At 34.7% G+C, this 17,126-nt stretch overlaps 1 protein-coding gene across 1 annotated transcript; it reads right to left on the reverse strand.

Moving 5' to 3' along the window:
* Window positions 1–96: 96 nt before the first annotated feature.
* On the reverse strand, window positions 97–15,694 carry LOC126809563 (uncharacterized). The gene is made up of 6 exons (XM_050534192.2): window positions 15,666–15,694; window positions 14,852–14,933; window positions 7,610–7,732; window positions 6,959–7,113; window positions 6,436–6,519; window positions 97–4,458 (listed from the first exon to the last, which is right to left on the reverse strand). The coding sequence occupies exons 1-6, from the start codon at window positions 15,692–15,694 to the stop codon at window positions 4,170–4,172; spliced, it is 762 nt and encodes a 253-aa protein (XP_050390149.1). The 3' UTR covers window positions 97–4,169.
* Window positions 15,695–17,126: the final 1,432 nt, after the last annotated feature.

A 17,126-nucleotide genomic window follows, 5' to 3' on the forward strand; every position in this document is an offset into this window, starting at 1 on the left:
TGACACATCCATAAATGTCATTGCCCCCGACACCCAAATCTTGAAAAGTGCTTTACTTAGGTAAATAACAAATAATAATAAAAAAAATAACCCATTTTATTTCTCATATACCGGTATATTATTTCATAATAAATATAAACATTAACCATTCTAGACCAAAAATTGTTTTTGTAAACACATATAAACATCTTAAACAGAGAAGACAGCAGAAGTCAACAGAGTATTACTTGTCTTCAAACCAAAGACAATATTCTAAAAAATCCCAGATTTTTTAAATCCTTTCACTCAAAGCAAACTTGTATCTTGATTATGAAGTACTGTTAATCAATATTATTATTGTCCCCCGCCTTTCGAAGAAAGCAGGGGACTATTAAAATGGGTTCGTCTGTCTGTCTGTCCATCCGTTTGTCTGTCTGTCCGTCACACTTTTTGGGACACATTAACTCTCCTCCTAATTGACCTAGAATGTTCAAACTTGGTGTAGGTGTTTATTAGGTCAGTGCCTTGATGGAGTTCGAAGATGAGCATTTTCGGCTTAGGGTAAGTAGAGATAAGCAATTTGATTGGTTGATGCTTTGGGACACGATAACTTTAGTTCTAATTAAGTGAGAATACCTTGACTAAGTTCGATAATGAGCATTTTCTGCTCAGGGTAAGCAGAGCGATAAGCAATTTGATTGGCCGAGACTTTGGAACACAATAACCCTCCTTCTAATTGAGCTAGAATGTTCAAACTTGGTGTAGGTGTTTATTAGGGTAATGCCTTGATGGAGTGTGAAGATAAGCATTTTCTGCTTAGGGTAAGCAAAGATAAGCAATTTGATTGGTTGATGCTTTGGGACACGATAACTTTAGTTCCAATTAAGTGAGAGTGATGAAACTTGGTGTATAGTTTCATTACATCAATACCTTGACTAAGTTCGATGATGAGCATTTTCTGCTCAGGGTAAGCAGAGCGATAAGCAATTTGATTGGCCGAGACTTTGGAACACAATAACACTCCTTCTAATTGAGCTAGAATGTTCAAACTTGGTGTAGGTGTTTATTAGGTCAATGTCTTGATGGAGTGTGAAGATAAGCATTTTCTGCTTAGGGTAAGCAGAGATAAGCAATTTGATTGGTTGATGCTTTGAGACACGATAACTTTAGTTCTAATTAAGTGAGAGTGATGAAACTTGGTGTATAGTTTTATTACATCAATACCTTGACTAAGTTCGATGATGAGAATTGTCTGCTTAGGCTAAGGAGCAATAAGCAATTTGATTGGCCGAGACTTTGGAACACAATTACTCTCCTTCTAATTAAGCTTGGATGTTCAAACTTGGTGTACAATGCCTTGATGGAGTGCGAAGATCGGCATTTTCGGCTTAGGGTAAGCAGAGATAAGCAATTTGACTGGTTGATGCTTTGGAAAACAATAAATTTGGTTCTAATTAAGTGAGATTGATGAAACTTGGTATATAGTTTCATTACATCAATACCTTGACTAAGTTTGATGATGAGAATTTTCTGCTTAGGCTAACGAGCAATAAGCAGTTTGATTGGTCAAGACTTTGGAACATAACAACTCTTCTTCTAATTGAGGTAGAATGTTTAAACTTGATGTAGATGTTCGTCTTGACTGAGTTCAATGATTAACATATCGAGCTAAAGCTAAGCAGAGATAAGCAATTTCCTGCTTTGGGACAAGATAACTTTGATTCTATCTGATAGAGAGTGATGAAACTTAGTGTATAGTTGATAATCAGTTTGATTGCTTGATACTTTGGAAAAAAAATAGATGTGCGATTAATTAATATGTGTCATCTATTTATTTGGGGATTTCGGCAGGGGACATCAGCCTCACTGTTGGCTTGTTTAGTATTATATATCTATTTTATTATTGCGAATTAAAACATTTTATTATTGCAAATCTATATATAGGACTATCTTTATAAACTTGCTTCAAAACACTCCACACACTGTATGTATATAGATAAGTTATAAAGTACTTTAAAATAAAACAAAAAACCATAGATTGGCTAATGAGTACATTAAAAGGGAAACTAGTCATACAAATTTCATAACAAGTGATTGCCATGTAAGATGCGCCCCCATTTTGCAAGAGATGGATAGAGAACAAGCTAAAAACAAAAGCGATTTTTTGTACAATCAGGGGCCATAATCAAGAAAGTTATGGTCCAAAATGTGCAAATATCAAAAGGGACCGAGATCTTTGGGATATACCGGTAAAGATATATTTTTAAGTTTCATCAAAATCGGATAAAAATTGTGACCTCTAGAGGTTCCACAACCTTCGTATTACATACTTTTACACAATTTCTGTGCAAAGAGCGGCCATTTGGAACTGAGATATTTGGGATATAAAGATATATTTTAAGTTTCATCAAAATTGGATAAAAACTGTGACCTCTAGAGGGTCCACAACCTTGGTTTGCCTTATTACACTATTTTGCCGATACCGTTTTTTTTTTTTAGGACTTCGAATTTTGTTTAATGGTTTGGATTGTTCGTACTTGGTTTTATTTTATTTATACTTTAACACAATTTGCGTACAAAGAGCGGCCATTTTGTCAGGCAGTTTCATTTCGATTTTCACGAAATTCAAATTCAACCTTCATTATGGTGGAATGGTGATATATTTAAACAGTTTTTAAAATCGGAAAAAAAATTGTGACCTCTAGAGAATCCACAAGCTAAAAATGCGATTTTTCGAACAATCTGCCCGGGCCATAATCCCGGAAGTTTCGTTCGGATATGTATGATTATCAAAACGCACCAAGATCTTAGTGTGTATTCACACATTTTTTTCTTAAATCGGATAAAAATTGTTACCTCTACAGGGACCATAAATTAAAAACGCGACTTTTCGTACAATCAAGGACCATAATTCAGGAAGTTACAATCCGATATGCGCGAATATCGAAAGGAACCAAGATCTTTGAGTTATAAACATGTATTTCAAGTTTCATCAAAAGCGGATCAAAATTGTGACCTCTAAGAGGTTCCAAAATCTTAATATGAGGGGCGGCAATTTTGGTCAGGAGTTTTGGTCCAATTTTCAAGAAATTCCAGCTCAACCAACATTATTGGTGTAACGGGGATATATACGAGGGACCACAAGCTAAAAAATGATTTTTCGTACAATCAGGGTCCATAATCCAGGAAGTTACGTTCGGATATACGTGATTATCGAAAGGAACCAAAATCTTTGTGATATAAACATAAATTTTAAGTTTCATCAAAATCAGATAAAAATTGTGGCCTCTACAGGGTCCACAACCTTGATATACCATATATTTACACTATTTGTGTACAAAGGGTGGCCATTTTGTCCGGCAGTTTTGGTCCGATTTTCACAAAAATCGAACACAAAATCAGATGAAAATTGTGACCTCTATCGAAAGGAACCAAGATCTTTTGGAGATAACCCTATATTTCAAGTTTCGTCAAAATCGGATAAGAATTGTGACCTGTAGAGTGTCCACAAATAAATTGTGGACATCCGGACGGACATGGGCGACGACAATATACATGTACGTCCACATGAAAATGTGGGCGTATAAAAAATTGAAAAAAATTATGGATAATTGAAATATTGACAAAAAAAGGCCTTGCTAATCACTGATAAAGCGTATTTTGGTCAGTAGCACCCAAAGTATTGCAAAAAGTGACATACAAGGAAGATATGTTATAGATATTCTACACATCATATCCAAAATATAAATCATTTCATAAAAATTGAAAAAAGTATGGATGATTGAAATTTTGACAAAAACAGTCCTGCAGGCCACAGACAAGAACTGGCAAGATAACATTTTTTTTTTTTTCAATATCAATTTTACTTATCCATAAATGCCAACTTTTTATGAAATTATTTAAATTTTGTCACTTTTTGCATTACTTTGAGCAATATTGACAGTGATTAGTAGGACCCATTATCTGTCACTGTCCATATTGTCGTCAATGGCCACAATTTTCATATTCAGCCTTCTGTATACATGATTGTGAGGATATTGCTTTTGTGGTAATTAAGATGAGACCCCAGAATCATGCCATTTTAACTTCCTAGATTTTTGGTTAATTTTAAGTATAGTGTCGTGAAACTGAAATGACGTTACTGTTTACAGACTAGTTTATTCTCGGTATAATATAGAATTTAACAAGTATTAAAATTGAGATGGACCATTAATAACTAATTCTCTGGACTTTTGAGTATTCAAAACATACTTAGACCAACTAATTAATTGCATGATACCTAAAATACAAGAATAACCACATAATAATAAAAACATTGTATCTTTAAGAGAATCAAGACCTTGTAGACCAAGTTTTCCAGTCTTATGTTCTTCATAACCATATCTGTTTAAAATGGCTACTGTTAACATTGGACATAGAGATTGAGCAGGTTTAACAATAAGAGCATTTGTTCCATATACCATGGATGTTATCGGATGACTAAAAAAAAAGAACAAAAATTTTATTATTTTAGCATACATTTGACTTATATCTCCCTAGTTTATGATAGGCAAATAGACAGGTAATAGCATGTCTTTGGGTCATTCCATGTCAAGTGGGTAAATTTTCAGAAATTTGGGAAATCGATCCTCTGGAAAAAATATATGTTATTGAACATGCAAAAACCCGAAACTGTGCAAAATTTGTGATCTGTAGATTAAAAATTCACTGAGATACGGACATTTGAGTTTCATGAGTTAACTTTGTAACAAAATATGTTTCAGATATCTTGTTTTTACCTTTCCAGTAAAGATATACAGCCCAAATTTAGTAGCGTTAGAGAACTTTGTGTGTAGACTATGAATCTGCAATCAGATTACAGGTGAGTGATAGGGTTCGCATGCTACTTGGCCATGAAAATCGAAAACAATATCGTGTAATTCTATGTTTTCTGGATTTTGTAGTGCTCCAGGAGCTACAAGGTAATAGATATAGACCCATATTTTGGCTTATCCAGAGATTGCCGGTAGTACTACATAGGAAACATATGAGAACGCATCAGTCTTCACTAAATTCCCAGAATATGGTTTTAGACAAAAAAATTCGAAAATTGCCTTGTATTTTCGAGCCGAAGGAACACGGTAGATGATCACCTAAAATTCTGAAACATGGTGTAATTATAGTTTGTACTAATGTCTCAAACATATGTTAAAGCCATTCTTGTCCCATGTAGCTCAGGAACCATTAGTCGGATCAAGCTAAAATTTGGAATATCAGCTTTTTCAGCCCTAATAAGCAAATAAACCATATTTCAGCAAAATCGAATTGGGTACGGTTTAACTCTGGGTGATAATTGGCATGGAATGACCCAACCGACACATTTTGAAAAAATCAAAGAAATATTGAGATGGCATGGGACGAGAATGGAATTAACATATGTTGGAGACATTAGTACAAACTTTAATAACACCAAGTTTCAGATTTTTAGGTGCTCATCTACCGGTGTAAATTGGCTCGAAAATATGATAATTGACATAGATTGACCCAAAACACAGATTTTGAAAAAATCGAAAAAAAATCTAGATGGCATGGAACAAGAATGGCTTTAACATATGTTGGAGACATTAGTACAAACTATAATCACACAAAGTTTCAGATTTTTTGGTGCTCATCTACCGGGTTCTATCTGCTCGAAAATACGAGGCAATTTTCAAAAACTTGTGTCTAAAACCATATTTGAGGCCAGTTGTCTGGGAATCTAGTGAAGACTGGTGCATTTTTATATGTTTGTTATGTGTAGTACTACCAACAATCTCTGGATAGGAGAAGATTTGGGTCTATATCTATTACTTTGTAGCTCCTGGAGCACTACACCAATTTTTTTTGTTTTTTTTGACCAAGTAGCATGCGAACCCTACTACCCACCTGTAATCTGATTGCAGATTCGTAATCTAAATAAAAATTTCTTCAAGGTAAAAAAAATATCTGAAATTAAAGTAAATTATTGAAACATATTTTGTTTCAAAAACTCATCGGTAACTCATGAAACTCAAATGCCCGTATCTCAAGTCAATTTTCAAGCTACAGACCACAAATTTTGCACTGTTGCTAGTTTTGACATGTTCAATAACATATATTTTTTCCAGATTTTTTCGAGGGGGGCAATTTCCCACCCCTGGCCCACTTGACATGGAATGACCCCTTTCTCTCTGCCTTTTTCACCTACTTTATGGCAGTTTATGTTAACTATATGGACTAGAATGGAAGAAAAGTGTTGGACATTATATATTTTGTAAAGTTTTGATGAGGCGGAATGATAATTGGGTAAATAGACATGGATAGCGATATTTGGCATTTTGGGGCTTTAACTTTACCTTGCTGTATCTGTTAGAAGCAGATATGTTTTACTAATCAGTGTGGTATTTCTCTTGCCAGGACATAGCTCATAAAAAAGCAACATGATGTAAAATTCCTTACCTTCGTCCATACTTGGACATATCATAGTCAGCTATTTCTGACAGTGGAATGTTGAAAAAACTAGCTGCTGCTGATGCAAAGGCACTGGAATATAAAACAAATAGGCCCATGGACCTTAATCACCCATCAGTTTTAGAGTAAACTGAAGCACTAATGATGACTATGAATTTTCAAAATATTAATCATTGCAATCACTTTCCATAAAATGAAATCAAATCAAATGGGCTTTAAAAAACCAACCTTGCTGAGGAAGATGGGAAGTGTGCTATGACAGAAACTTTGTCCATACAGCCATGCTACTGCCTACTCTTATTTCAAATTCGAACTGTCATTAGGTGCACGCTAATATGTACATCGACCTAGTTTTTTTGTCCCATCCAAATCGCCAGGGCCTCCATCCACTTAAAGGGGAAACTGCACTGAAAATCCATAGTCACTTTATCGGCCAACACAAGGATCAAAACCGGGACCTCTTGGTTAAATAATTATATTTTATATTCTTATTTTTAACATTATTACTTACCTATCTACTAAGATAAAAATCATCATAATTATAATATACTGACGTCCTAGCATAAACATAATTATACCAGCAAATATTTTCCATATAAAACTCCATTTTATGGTTTTATAATATCCAATATTTTGAGCCAGTGGTACACCTAATATAACAATCAACTTAAATAAAAGAAACGCAAAAATATTTGTCAAATCTTCTTTTTATTTCAGTGACAAAATATTTCTATCTAATTAGTCATATATTACGTTTGTCTTGCAATAATAATCAAACGCATATAAAAAATGCATCTACATATCGGAATGAAAACTTATGCTGTTGGAGCATTCACAAGACTCTGCAAAATTTTTAAGGTAAAATTTATTGCCAGAATACTTATCCATTTTACAAGAAATATATCAAGGGCAATAACTTCAAAAAAAATAACCATCAAGAATTCTGTACTGTATCACAGCTTGTAAGTTAAAGGCTAAGTAACTCCACAATTTTTTATCAAAATGCTTTGAATTTCAATCATGTTTTACCTTGTAACCAAATGAACAATCCCTCAACTTTCTGAAGACTTCTGATTTTTAGAGCGCTACTCTTTGTAAAAATGACAGGATTTAATCCATGCTTACACTGATGGAATCATTAAAGAACAGTTAATATACGTACCGATGATACAAAATGCAATGATCCATAAAAAGATTTTCTTATTGAAGAAGACACAACATCATCTGGTATTAACTCATCAAAAATTATGGCAACAAAATTGGACAGAAAAGTTCTGTGGAATCCCTGAAAAAAATTTACTATCACAAAAGTAATGAAATTTTTCTCTGAGAGAATTTGCCAGGTGAGGCGCCATACAGATGTTTCGGAAGATTTTTCGTGGGTAACTTCAACATTGGTTGAATCTTTTTGCATTTGGTTTAAATCATGTTCTGTATGTGCATATAATCCACAATAGACCATCAAAACTGTTCCTATAATAGCAATCCCAACTACTGTCAACTGAAACGCTTGAAAAGCCTTTAAACTGTCGGATGTAAATTCACAGATTAACACAGAAAGTGACGATAAGAGACCAGCAATGTTCGACCATTGAGTTAACTGAAGACGAACTTTAGGATCTGATGAAATCTCAGTAAACAAACAACAAAAAGCTAAACCAATATAAGTAAAGAAAGTATCATATAAACACAGAGCTGTTATCAGATGTAATCCAGTTACCCACGTTCCATGAGCCCATGGAAACCATATTAAAATAAAACTGAGAGAAAATAATGGAGCCGTATATAAGATAGCTTCTCTTCTTGTTTTAGTTAATCTAAAATTAGTCGTATCTTGTATATAAGCAAATAATGGATCATTTATCATATTCCACACTAAATATAACATTTGAGCAAACTGGAACCATCCTTCCTCAATCTTATAATAGTTGAGAAAAACTTTTACATAATAAAAGAAAAACACGTGATTCATCAATGAAAATCCCAAACAACAGGCACAATATGCCAACATCCTTTGCTTTAGCGACATAATGGTCGTTTGGTGTTTTTACACCCTGAAATATCAAAATTTCATTTCATAAGCAACAAAATAAAATGATTATGAGGTATAAAATCTTAGCAGACCAATTGTATCTTAAACAGGGTGTGACATTTTAATTAACTTGAATGGAAGGAAACCCATCTGTCACTGTGTCACTTATAAATTAAATGAATTTGCTCTGCTGTAATTTGTAACTAGTTACTTATAAAAGTAAGGAAGAAATTTAATAGACAAATGTTTTTGCTTTTCCATTTCCGGACCAAATTAAGAATTTGTGTGGCCTTCAGCCAAATGCTACTAGAGCTCACCTATATTGGACAAACAATAACAGTAATGTTTTGGTTGTCATTTTATTCTCTTGTTTTAGAATGGACCTTTAATGGAAGGTATTTGTATAGCAAACTAGCGTTGAGGAAATTATAACCTTTTCTAAGACTGTAGGGTAAGTAGATAGAATGGGTCTCTCTATGCCATAGTCTAGGGTAATACATACATCATTGGCATTGCTCCTCACATATTTACATGGACCAACATTTGCCAAATTTCAAACCCAATAATATTTTATGATGGAACTGAGTAGTCCACACACCTTAGTTGATAGATCTAAAAATAAATAAGTAAAAGATCCTTTAAACCCAACCATACTATAATAACAAATTAAAACCAAGTTTTAGAGTTTAAAAAAGTTCATGTAACAGGTTTAACAAAATGTATTGAACATCTCAGTACACATGTAATTATCACATTTTAATCATCTTGGAATTCTCCCCGGGTCTTCTCCCATTAGCCTACCCTTGGTAATAAATTCAACAGACCACAATTGAATTTTTTTTTCCAGTGTTGGATTAGATATTTTCAAAGGCTCTATTTTAATAATGTGTGCTTGATGGTACCAGTATCTGTCTACGATTCACATTATTTGTATATGCGCGGTGAAGAGATAGAGTTCTGGTAAGGAATTGATGTTACGTGAAAAATTAGAGTAAATATTCTGAAATTCCTACACTAACTGCATAACATAAACAATGACAATGGCCATTGCTAGATTGGCTTCTGATACTTGAGCTTTTGAGGGAGTGTGTCTATTCTTCCCGTTCAATCAAATTTATCCCAAGTTCAGCAAGATGACAGCCCTTTGTTTAATCTGGGGTCTTCACTAAAACTTTGGACATTGATTTAAGGTATTAAAAACGGTGAAAGTCTTGTTCATCTCCAAACAGTATTGTTTACATTGTATCCATTTTGATAGCCTCGTTTGTCACGCAATTAGTTTTTCTGCAATATTCTGCTATGCACTGGTTAATTGGGCATAATAAAATCGTTAGTCATGATGTAACGTTATGTAAACATATTTGTTCCAATTTGGAGCTCTACTTAAAGAGTAATGATATTGTTACACAGTTAGCTATTGGTTGTTAATCGGACTATTGACCAGTCATAATTTGAAACAGAAATTTGATTCTATTACAGCTGTGTTAAGTGGGATTAGCTCTAATCAAACGAAACACAGCAAGAGTATGCAAAGTTAACAGCTATAAAGCTATTTACAAGCAGTAGTGAAGGTTTAACATCCCTACTTTTCTGCATACAAGCAGCAAATTTGCACCAAACATCAAGATGAAATGATATGAAATGGTGTTTAACATCCTACTTTTATGTGCCGACTTGGCTTATAAAAATGGGCTAATGAAAATGGGCATATGCAATGCAGTGTACCTTGCGAGAAACTGAGTCTGAGCAGGATGGTCCTCCTGAACCCGTGCCTGTCTTTAGGAAACCAGCTAGAAAACCGAAATAATACCTAATTTAGCCATGTGTCCCTCTTGCCATGTAACTGTTGGATCTAAACCACAGCACCTGAATCAATGACAGACAGCCAGGGGCATACATAAAGATTTTGTTTGGGGGGGGAGGGTAGCAAAAATGCGACCGACTGATGCACATGTCCCTAATACAAGTGACGCAGGCAGTCAAGGGCCGAGCACCACAGATGATAGTTTTCTAGGGGCCAGCTAGTCGCTGATCTGGAAGCTGGGAATAGGGGTGGGGTGGGGTGCGGCGGTTCCAAATCTAGGGCGCCATCCACAATCACCACTACAATGAATGTCAACAAAATACTGGCTATAATGGGCGTCCCGGTAGAATATAACGTATGCAATTTAGGTGTAAGGATTCATGCAAATACATAAAAGTTGGGATTTTTCCTTCTATTTTGGATTTTTCCTTCTCTTTTGGCATTGTTTGTATTAATTCAGTGACCACTTATTTATTTTGCGACCGACTGCATTTATTTTGCGACCGATTTTTTTTTTCGCTGGGTACCCCCCCCCTCCCCTCCCCTATCACACACACACACTTATTACGCCCCTGTAGACAGCTCTCTCATTGCTATTCGCCCACTATTTAAAGTATTTTGAATATGGTAGACCCTCTTTGTCGGCAAACAAACTTTGTGCCGGTTGGTGCAAAATATGCCTTCTGTACCTAGCTGCCTAATTTTGTGATCGAATCCTCAGCCCAAACAAAGGAATTTCACTGGCTTACAGCTTTATAGGGCCTACTTATAATGGCGGTAGTGGGCTTGGAGACTCCACCTACCCACCCCCGATAGTTCGTTTCTGACCGGATTTAGCCCGTTATGACTAAAACTTGACCAAGCTCGCTAACCCGCGGGGGTCGAGCTTAATTTTATAAGGGCCATATATGCTCGTTATTCCCTTGACTATCCCTTTGGATGCCACCCAATAAACTTCGGATACAATTCTCGTCGCCTACCTTATACCTTAAATACAGACCATTTGGTCATACTTATAATACTATGATGTGACCTAAATAACTTAACAATTTGTAACGCGTCAACAGACAGAGACGTAGCCCCGCGTTAAAACCAACTAGTAAGGCTATTAAAATAATTTCCCATTGACTCTCGAAGTTATATAACTCCATATCAAAGCTCTTTTGGAACATTTCGTGGCGACTCTACGAGTCAGCAATTAGCGCCCCGCCCAACATATGTAGCCTAATTCAGATACCCTGCAGTTATTCCCTGGCTCAGGGACCTTTGCTAATTCACATGTTTACCTCCCGGGTAATTAATATTCACTAATCCATGCATTTGGAAAATAGAACACGTTTATTTACTCATGGATATTATACGGTCCGTGGTTTAATTCATCTAATCGTAATCATCAACAGTAGATCAAACAATCAACATAAGAGGCCATGCAAACAGGAAGATAGGTCAATAAATAACTTACACTACATTCGCCACAGTTGGAAAGGTCGTAGAAAATAAAAATCAAATACCCGGCCCAGGTTTAATCAATCTTAGCCGCCTGTCTATGGAGCGGGATTCCAGACATAATTCTAACTCTTAACCTGGTAATTGTTTCCGTGCTTTTTTTGCCTATTTACACATGTAAAAATGCTAATTTCCTTAATGATGCAGTTAGAATTTGTATTTTGTTCTATTCTCATTATTACTTTAATTGGTGGTCAGTTTTTTTTATATTAAAGTGGTTTGTAGTCACTATTTTCATAAATTATTCTCTAGATTTCCATGAATTAATATATTTAATTCCATATCTATTACTTGATTCATATCATTATTATAACATCCCTATATCATATTTCCATGTAAATACCTAGGCCTATACTAAATCTTCTCGTTATTTATGTATTTATAATAATTATACATCATCATAATTGTATTGAATGCTGTGCCATTATCAAACCCGTTTGGTAAATGTTTAGGCCTACATTACATACTTTTGTTCTGTTGGTAAATCTATATTATAAGCTAGATTAAAATTACTTTTGTCTTATTTGTAAATATTATTTGTCATATTGTTATAAATATATATGTACATGTTTATTGTATGCTGTCCTAAATGGATGTTTCGATACAATAAAATCTTATCTTATCTTATCTTAAATTTGGACATTCCACAAATACATAGTAGTGGACAATAAAAACCCATTTCAATCTATTCAACAGTGTACTAAACATTATTTTCTATTCTAATTTTTTTTTTTTTCAAATTGAGGACATGTTTTTTTTTGTTTTGCAGTAGTGGACAATAAACACCATTTCAATCCATTTCTGTTCAAATTATGTAAAAAAATAAAACCGATTTCAATCTATTCAAATTGAGGACATGTTTTTTTTTATGTTATGCGGTAGTGGACAATAAAGCCATTTCAATCTATTTCTGTTCAAATTTAATGTAAAAAAAAATCATACATAAAAACACTCAAATGAGCCCAACAAAACAAGTTACATTAATAATATTGTTTGACATAGTGTATTAAATACATAATATTGTTTTGAAAAATCATATTTTAGCATGTGTATTTAGGTGCTATGTGGGATGTGTATATTTATGCTGCTGCATGTAATGCATATCAAGGTATGTATATTAAGGTGTTATCAAGTAATGTGTATTAAAGAGTAAGGTGTATTAAAGGGTAATGTGTATTAAAGTGTAATACAGCGTTGTATGTAATGTGTTATATGTACTGCATATTAATTAATGTGTGTAATGTAATTGTGTATTGAGGATTATTTATAACAGTATATTGGCACCTTAGACTGGATGGCATATTATTATATTATCAATATCCCAAAATCCAGAGAGGAATTTGACAACTCCTAATTATAAGGAACAGAAAGTTTGGTGATTTAATTCAGCAGTCATCCAGGCATCTGTATACAAAGCATATTAAGAATATTCTGAAGTTTCAGTTTGCAACACTATAGCCCAGCAAAGAAATATAGAAATAGATAGCTTTAGCTGGAGAATATATGCAGTCAGTAGTGGATATTAAACCCCAGTTAGGTTGGGTTTTTTGTAAACCGTCTAATAGGGTGGTTGTTATTGTACAAAAAGAGGGTTTGACATTCCTTCCAACTACCACACTTACTCTGATTTTTGCATGCAATTTCATTGGTTGTTTTGATTTATTTGGGACACAGATGACATGAATTACAAATTGTTCATAATTTATTGCTTTAGTTGCATTTCTTAATTGGGTGTCAGAATCTTAAAGGGTATTAAATGCTTTTAACAGACCACATGCAGGCAAAATATTGTTAAAAGCACTGCTATGGTATAGTCCGGCCGACCTATGACTGAACTTAGAAATTGTATACAAAGTTTTTTTTTATGATTGATTTTAGTAGCCTAGGGTGTCCCCGTTCAGAATCTGCCGGGTGAACCTCGGTCACCCTTGAGCGTTTTGAGAAATTCAAGATGGCGTCCAAGACGGCCGCCACATCAAATAATCCCCTATAACTCCCATAGTATTTATTCTAGGATGATAGTTTTGGTGTCTAACCATATGTTTCTGAGGTCAAGGAATACACTGAAATCATTTATTATGTTGTGGGGTGATTAGATGATATTAAAATCAAACATGCCAGACAATATGACCCTTTAACTCGTTATCGGCGATTGGGGGCGATTATTTCACCGAACCAAACTAAATCTAGAGACAAACTATATATTTCTGGACATAGGAGCGTATGAGTGATAGGATAACACCACATAATCCCTATCAGGGCATTCAGGGCCACATGGGTCGGTCCTGAAAAGGGAGGCACAATCTGATTGTTGAAAAATTAAAAAAACAAATTCTGCCCGCAAAACAGGAATATAACTTCCACAAAACTAGATAATATCCAATTTAATACTATAGTCGAGTTTCTGGCTGCAACCTGTGACAGCACAAGCGCAAAATATTGTATATTCTAAGCCCTCCCTAGTGCAGCTACAAGCACACGTACTACATGAGCTGTCACTACTGCATCCACATCTGATGAGCCAAATGGCAGACTCCGGAGCAAGTTTACCGGTTGTGATGTTTTCAATTCAGTGTCCTTCTCCCAGCAATACAGTTCCGGATCAAGTTCCGACGGATTCCGATCTTCCAGTGAACGCCACTCAATAGCTTAAGACACTAAATTGAAAACATCACAATATACAATATTTTGCGCTTGTGCTTTCACAGGTTGCAGCCAGAAACGCGACTAAAGTATTAAATTGGATATTATCTAGTTTTGTGGAAGTTATATTCCTGTTTTGCGGGCAGAATTTGTTTTTTTAATTTTTCAACAATCAGCTTGTGCCTCCCTTTTCAGGACCGACCCATGTGGCCCTAAATGCCCTGATAGGGATGTATGTGGTGTTATCCTATGACTCATACGCTCTTATGTCCAGAAATATATAGTTTATCTCTATGGCGGGATTTAAGGGCCAAAACTAAATGTATGTTGAAATTGTTATTATACATCATAGAAAATACCTAATACCTAAGATGCAAAATACATATGTCGTTATACTTATAATGATAAATACATAATACCGTTAAAGTAAAAGTCAAATGTCCAATTACAAATGTTATTTGGAAAAAATCCACTAATGTGCACAACCATTTCACATATACACTTCAACAAAGCAACTTTGCAAAATGACATTTGTCTTTTGTCTTTTGCATCTTGAGTTCTTGAGGTAAACGGTCAACGGTCAAAGGACATCGGGTTACATGTCAAATTGTTAAAATGAATGCTCCCAAAGAAGGAAAGATAAGCTTGTCGTCGTCGTCAGCTAAAAGCAGCTTAAGTGACATTCTGACACTATGTTGTATGGATTTTGACTTTACGGCTTTACATGTTATTATCAGTTAATGGAATCTTGCGTCAATTTAAATGTACGGAAACTGTATATTATATTTGGAAAGATTAAATATATATTAAATGCTTATTATGTACGACAACTTTTTGAAATAAAATTTAAATTTTACTTTGATTTTGTATCTGTTCTTTGTTGTAAATTTTTATTAAGGAGCTCATTTCATGAAAACAAAACGATTATTCCATTTAATGAAGTGTTCTTTAATTAAGAAAGTAATTTCAATGATTAATTTTAAAATGGTTCATTCAACAATGTTTTAAAGTTATTACTGGCCTGCCAGCAATCAAAAATTTAATATAACAAGAGATGGAAAACGTTTCATATCCCACCCCATATACTTGCCTATGCCTACTACAGTGAATAATAAGAACAGATCTGATTCTGATTTAATATTTAATTTCATTTATTTATTTACTCAAGTGCAGTTTACGAAAGTTATCCGAAATATGAAACACCAGTACCGTACCACAACTCCCCCAGGAAACTGTAATTTACTGACTTTACACAGGCCCATGGCAATGGTATTTAAACAAAAAATATGACAGCAAAAAAAATAAGTGAAATGAAATGGGATTTAACGTCCTAATTTTCTGCTCCTAATGAAGACCGCCATACGGCATACAGTGTGCTATGGGGGGAAATTTTGCCCCGGCAGCGGCACTGTAGCCTACTCTTATATCGAATTCCAACTACCAGGGGATCTTTTACGTACATGCCAATGTATACACGGGTCCTCGGGTTTTCGTACCATCCAAACGACTAAACAGTTGTCCTTGACAGGCCCCCCGTTCTAAAAAAATAAGATGCCGCATGAATATGCCTATACAATTATACATTCTGACAGTCAGCACGCGTGACCCTGATTTAATTTAAACTTGTGTTAGCCCAAGTCACATTCGGTATTTATCAAAAAGTACATTAACATTAAATTAAATTTATTCTAAATATGTTCAATCTAGATGTAGGCCTATTTTGTGTGAAGTTTATAATTAATATGACTATATAGGCTACGTGCATTAACATTGGCTAGTCTACAATTAAAACCGAATTGAAATATATATGGGTATATAATGTCCCAGAAACTTCGTTTGTAAGAATGATTAATGATAATTTTAATAATGGGTGGCACCTTGTTTAGATTACACAGACTTGCACTGTATAGTTAGCGTATCTAATATCAACATCATGACTGACAAGTCTCCAGATACTAAAAGAAGGTCCAGCCTAACCCGTTCTTTCCTTCTTGGGAGCATTCATTTTAACAATTTGACATGTAACCCGATGTCCTTTGACCGTTGACCGTTTTCCTCAAGAACTCAAGATGCAAAAGACAAAAGACAAATGTCATTTTGCAAAGTTGCTTTGTTGAAGTGTATATGTGAAAAGGTTGTGCACATTAGTGGATTTTTTCCAAATAACATTTGTAATTGGACATTTGACTTTTACTTTAACGGTATTATGTATTTATCATTATAAGTATAACGACATATGTATTTTGCATCTTAGGTATTAGGTATTTTCTATGATGTATAATAACACTTTCAACATACATTTAGTTTTGGCCCTTAAATCCCGCCATATATCTCTTGATATAGTTTGGTTCGGTGAAATAATTGCCCCCAACCGCCGCTAACTAGTGAAAGGGCCATATTGTCTGGCATGTTTGGTTTTAATATCATCTAATCACCCCACAACATAATACATGTTTTCAGTGTATTCCTTGACCCCAAAAACATACGGCTAGACATCAAAATTATCATCCTAGAATAAATACTATGGGAGCTATAGGGGATTATTTGATGTGGCGGCCGTCTTCGATGCCATCTTGAATTTCTCAAAACGCTCAAGGGTGACCGAGGTTCTACCGGCAGATTCTGAAAGAGGACACCCTAGGCTACTAAAATCAATCATAAAAAAAAACTTTGTATACAATTTCCAGGTTCACT

The sequence above is a fragment of the Patella vulgata genome, chromosome 2, assembly GCF_932274485.2.
Source record: "Patella vulgata chromosome 2, xgPatVulg1.2, whole genome shotgun sequence".
Lineage (NCBI taxonomy): Eukaryota > Metazoa > Mollusca > Gastropoda > Patellidae > Patella > Patella vulgata.

What these genes read in the sequence shown, in the direction of transcription:
- LOC126809563 (XM_050534192.2), bottom strand. Translation starts at nt 15,694, where the DNA reads ATGGGCCTGTGTAAAGTCAGTAAATTACA. An exon ending in CATTGCATTTTGTATCATCG is followed by an intron (nt 7,114 to 7,609) that starts GTACGTATATTA and finishes CTTTTATTTAAG; the next exon opens with TTGATTGTTATATTAGGTGT. An exon ending in ATTTTTATCTTAGTAGATAG is followed by an intron (nt 6,520 to 6,958) that starts GTAAGTAATAAT and finishes TTTATATTCCAG; the next exon opens with TGCCTTTGCATCAGCAGCAG.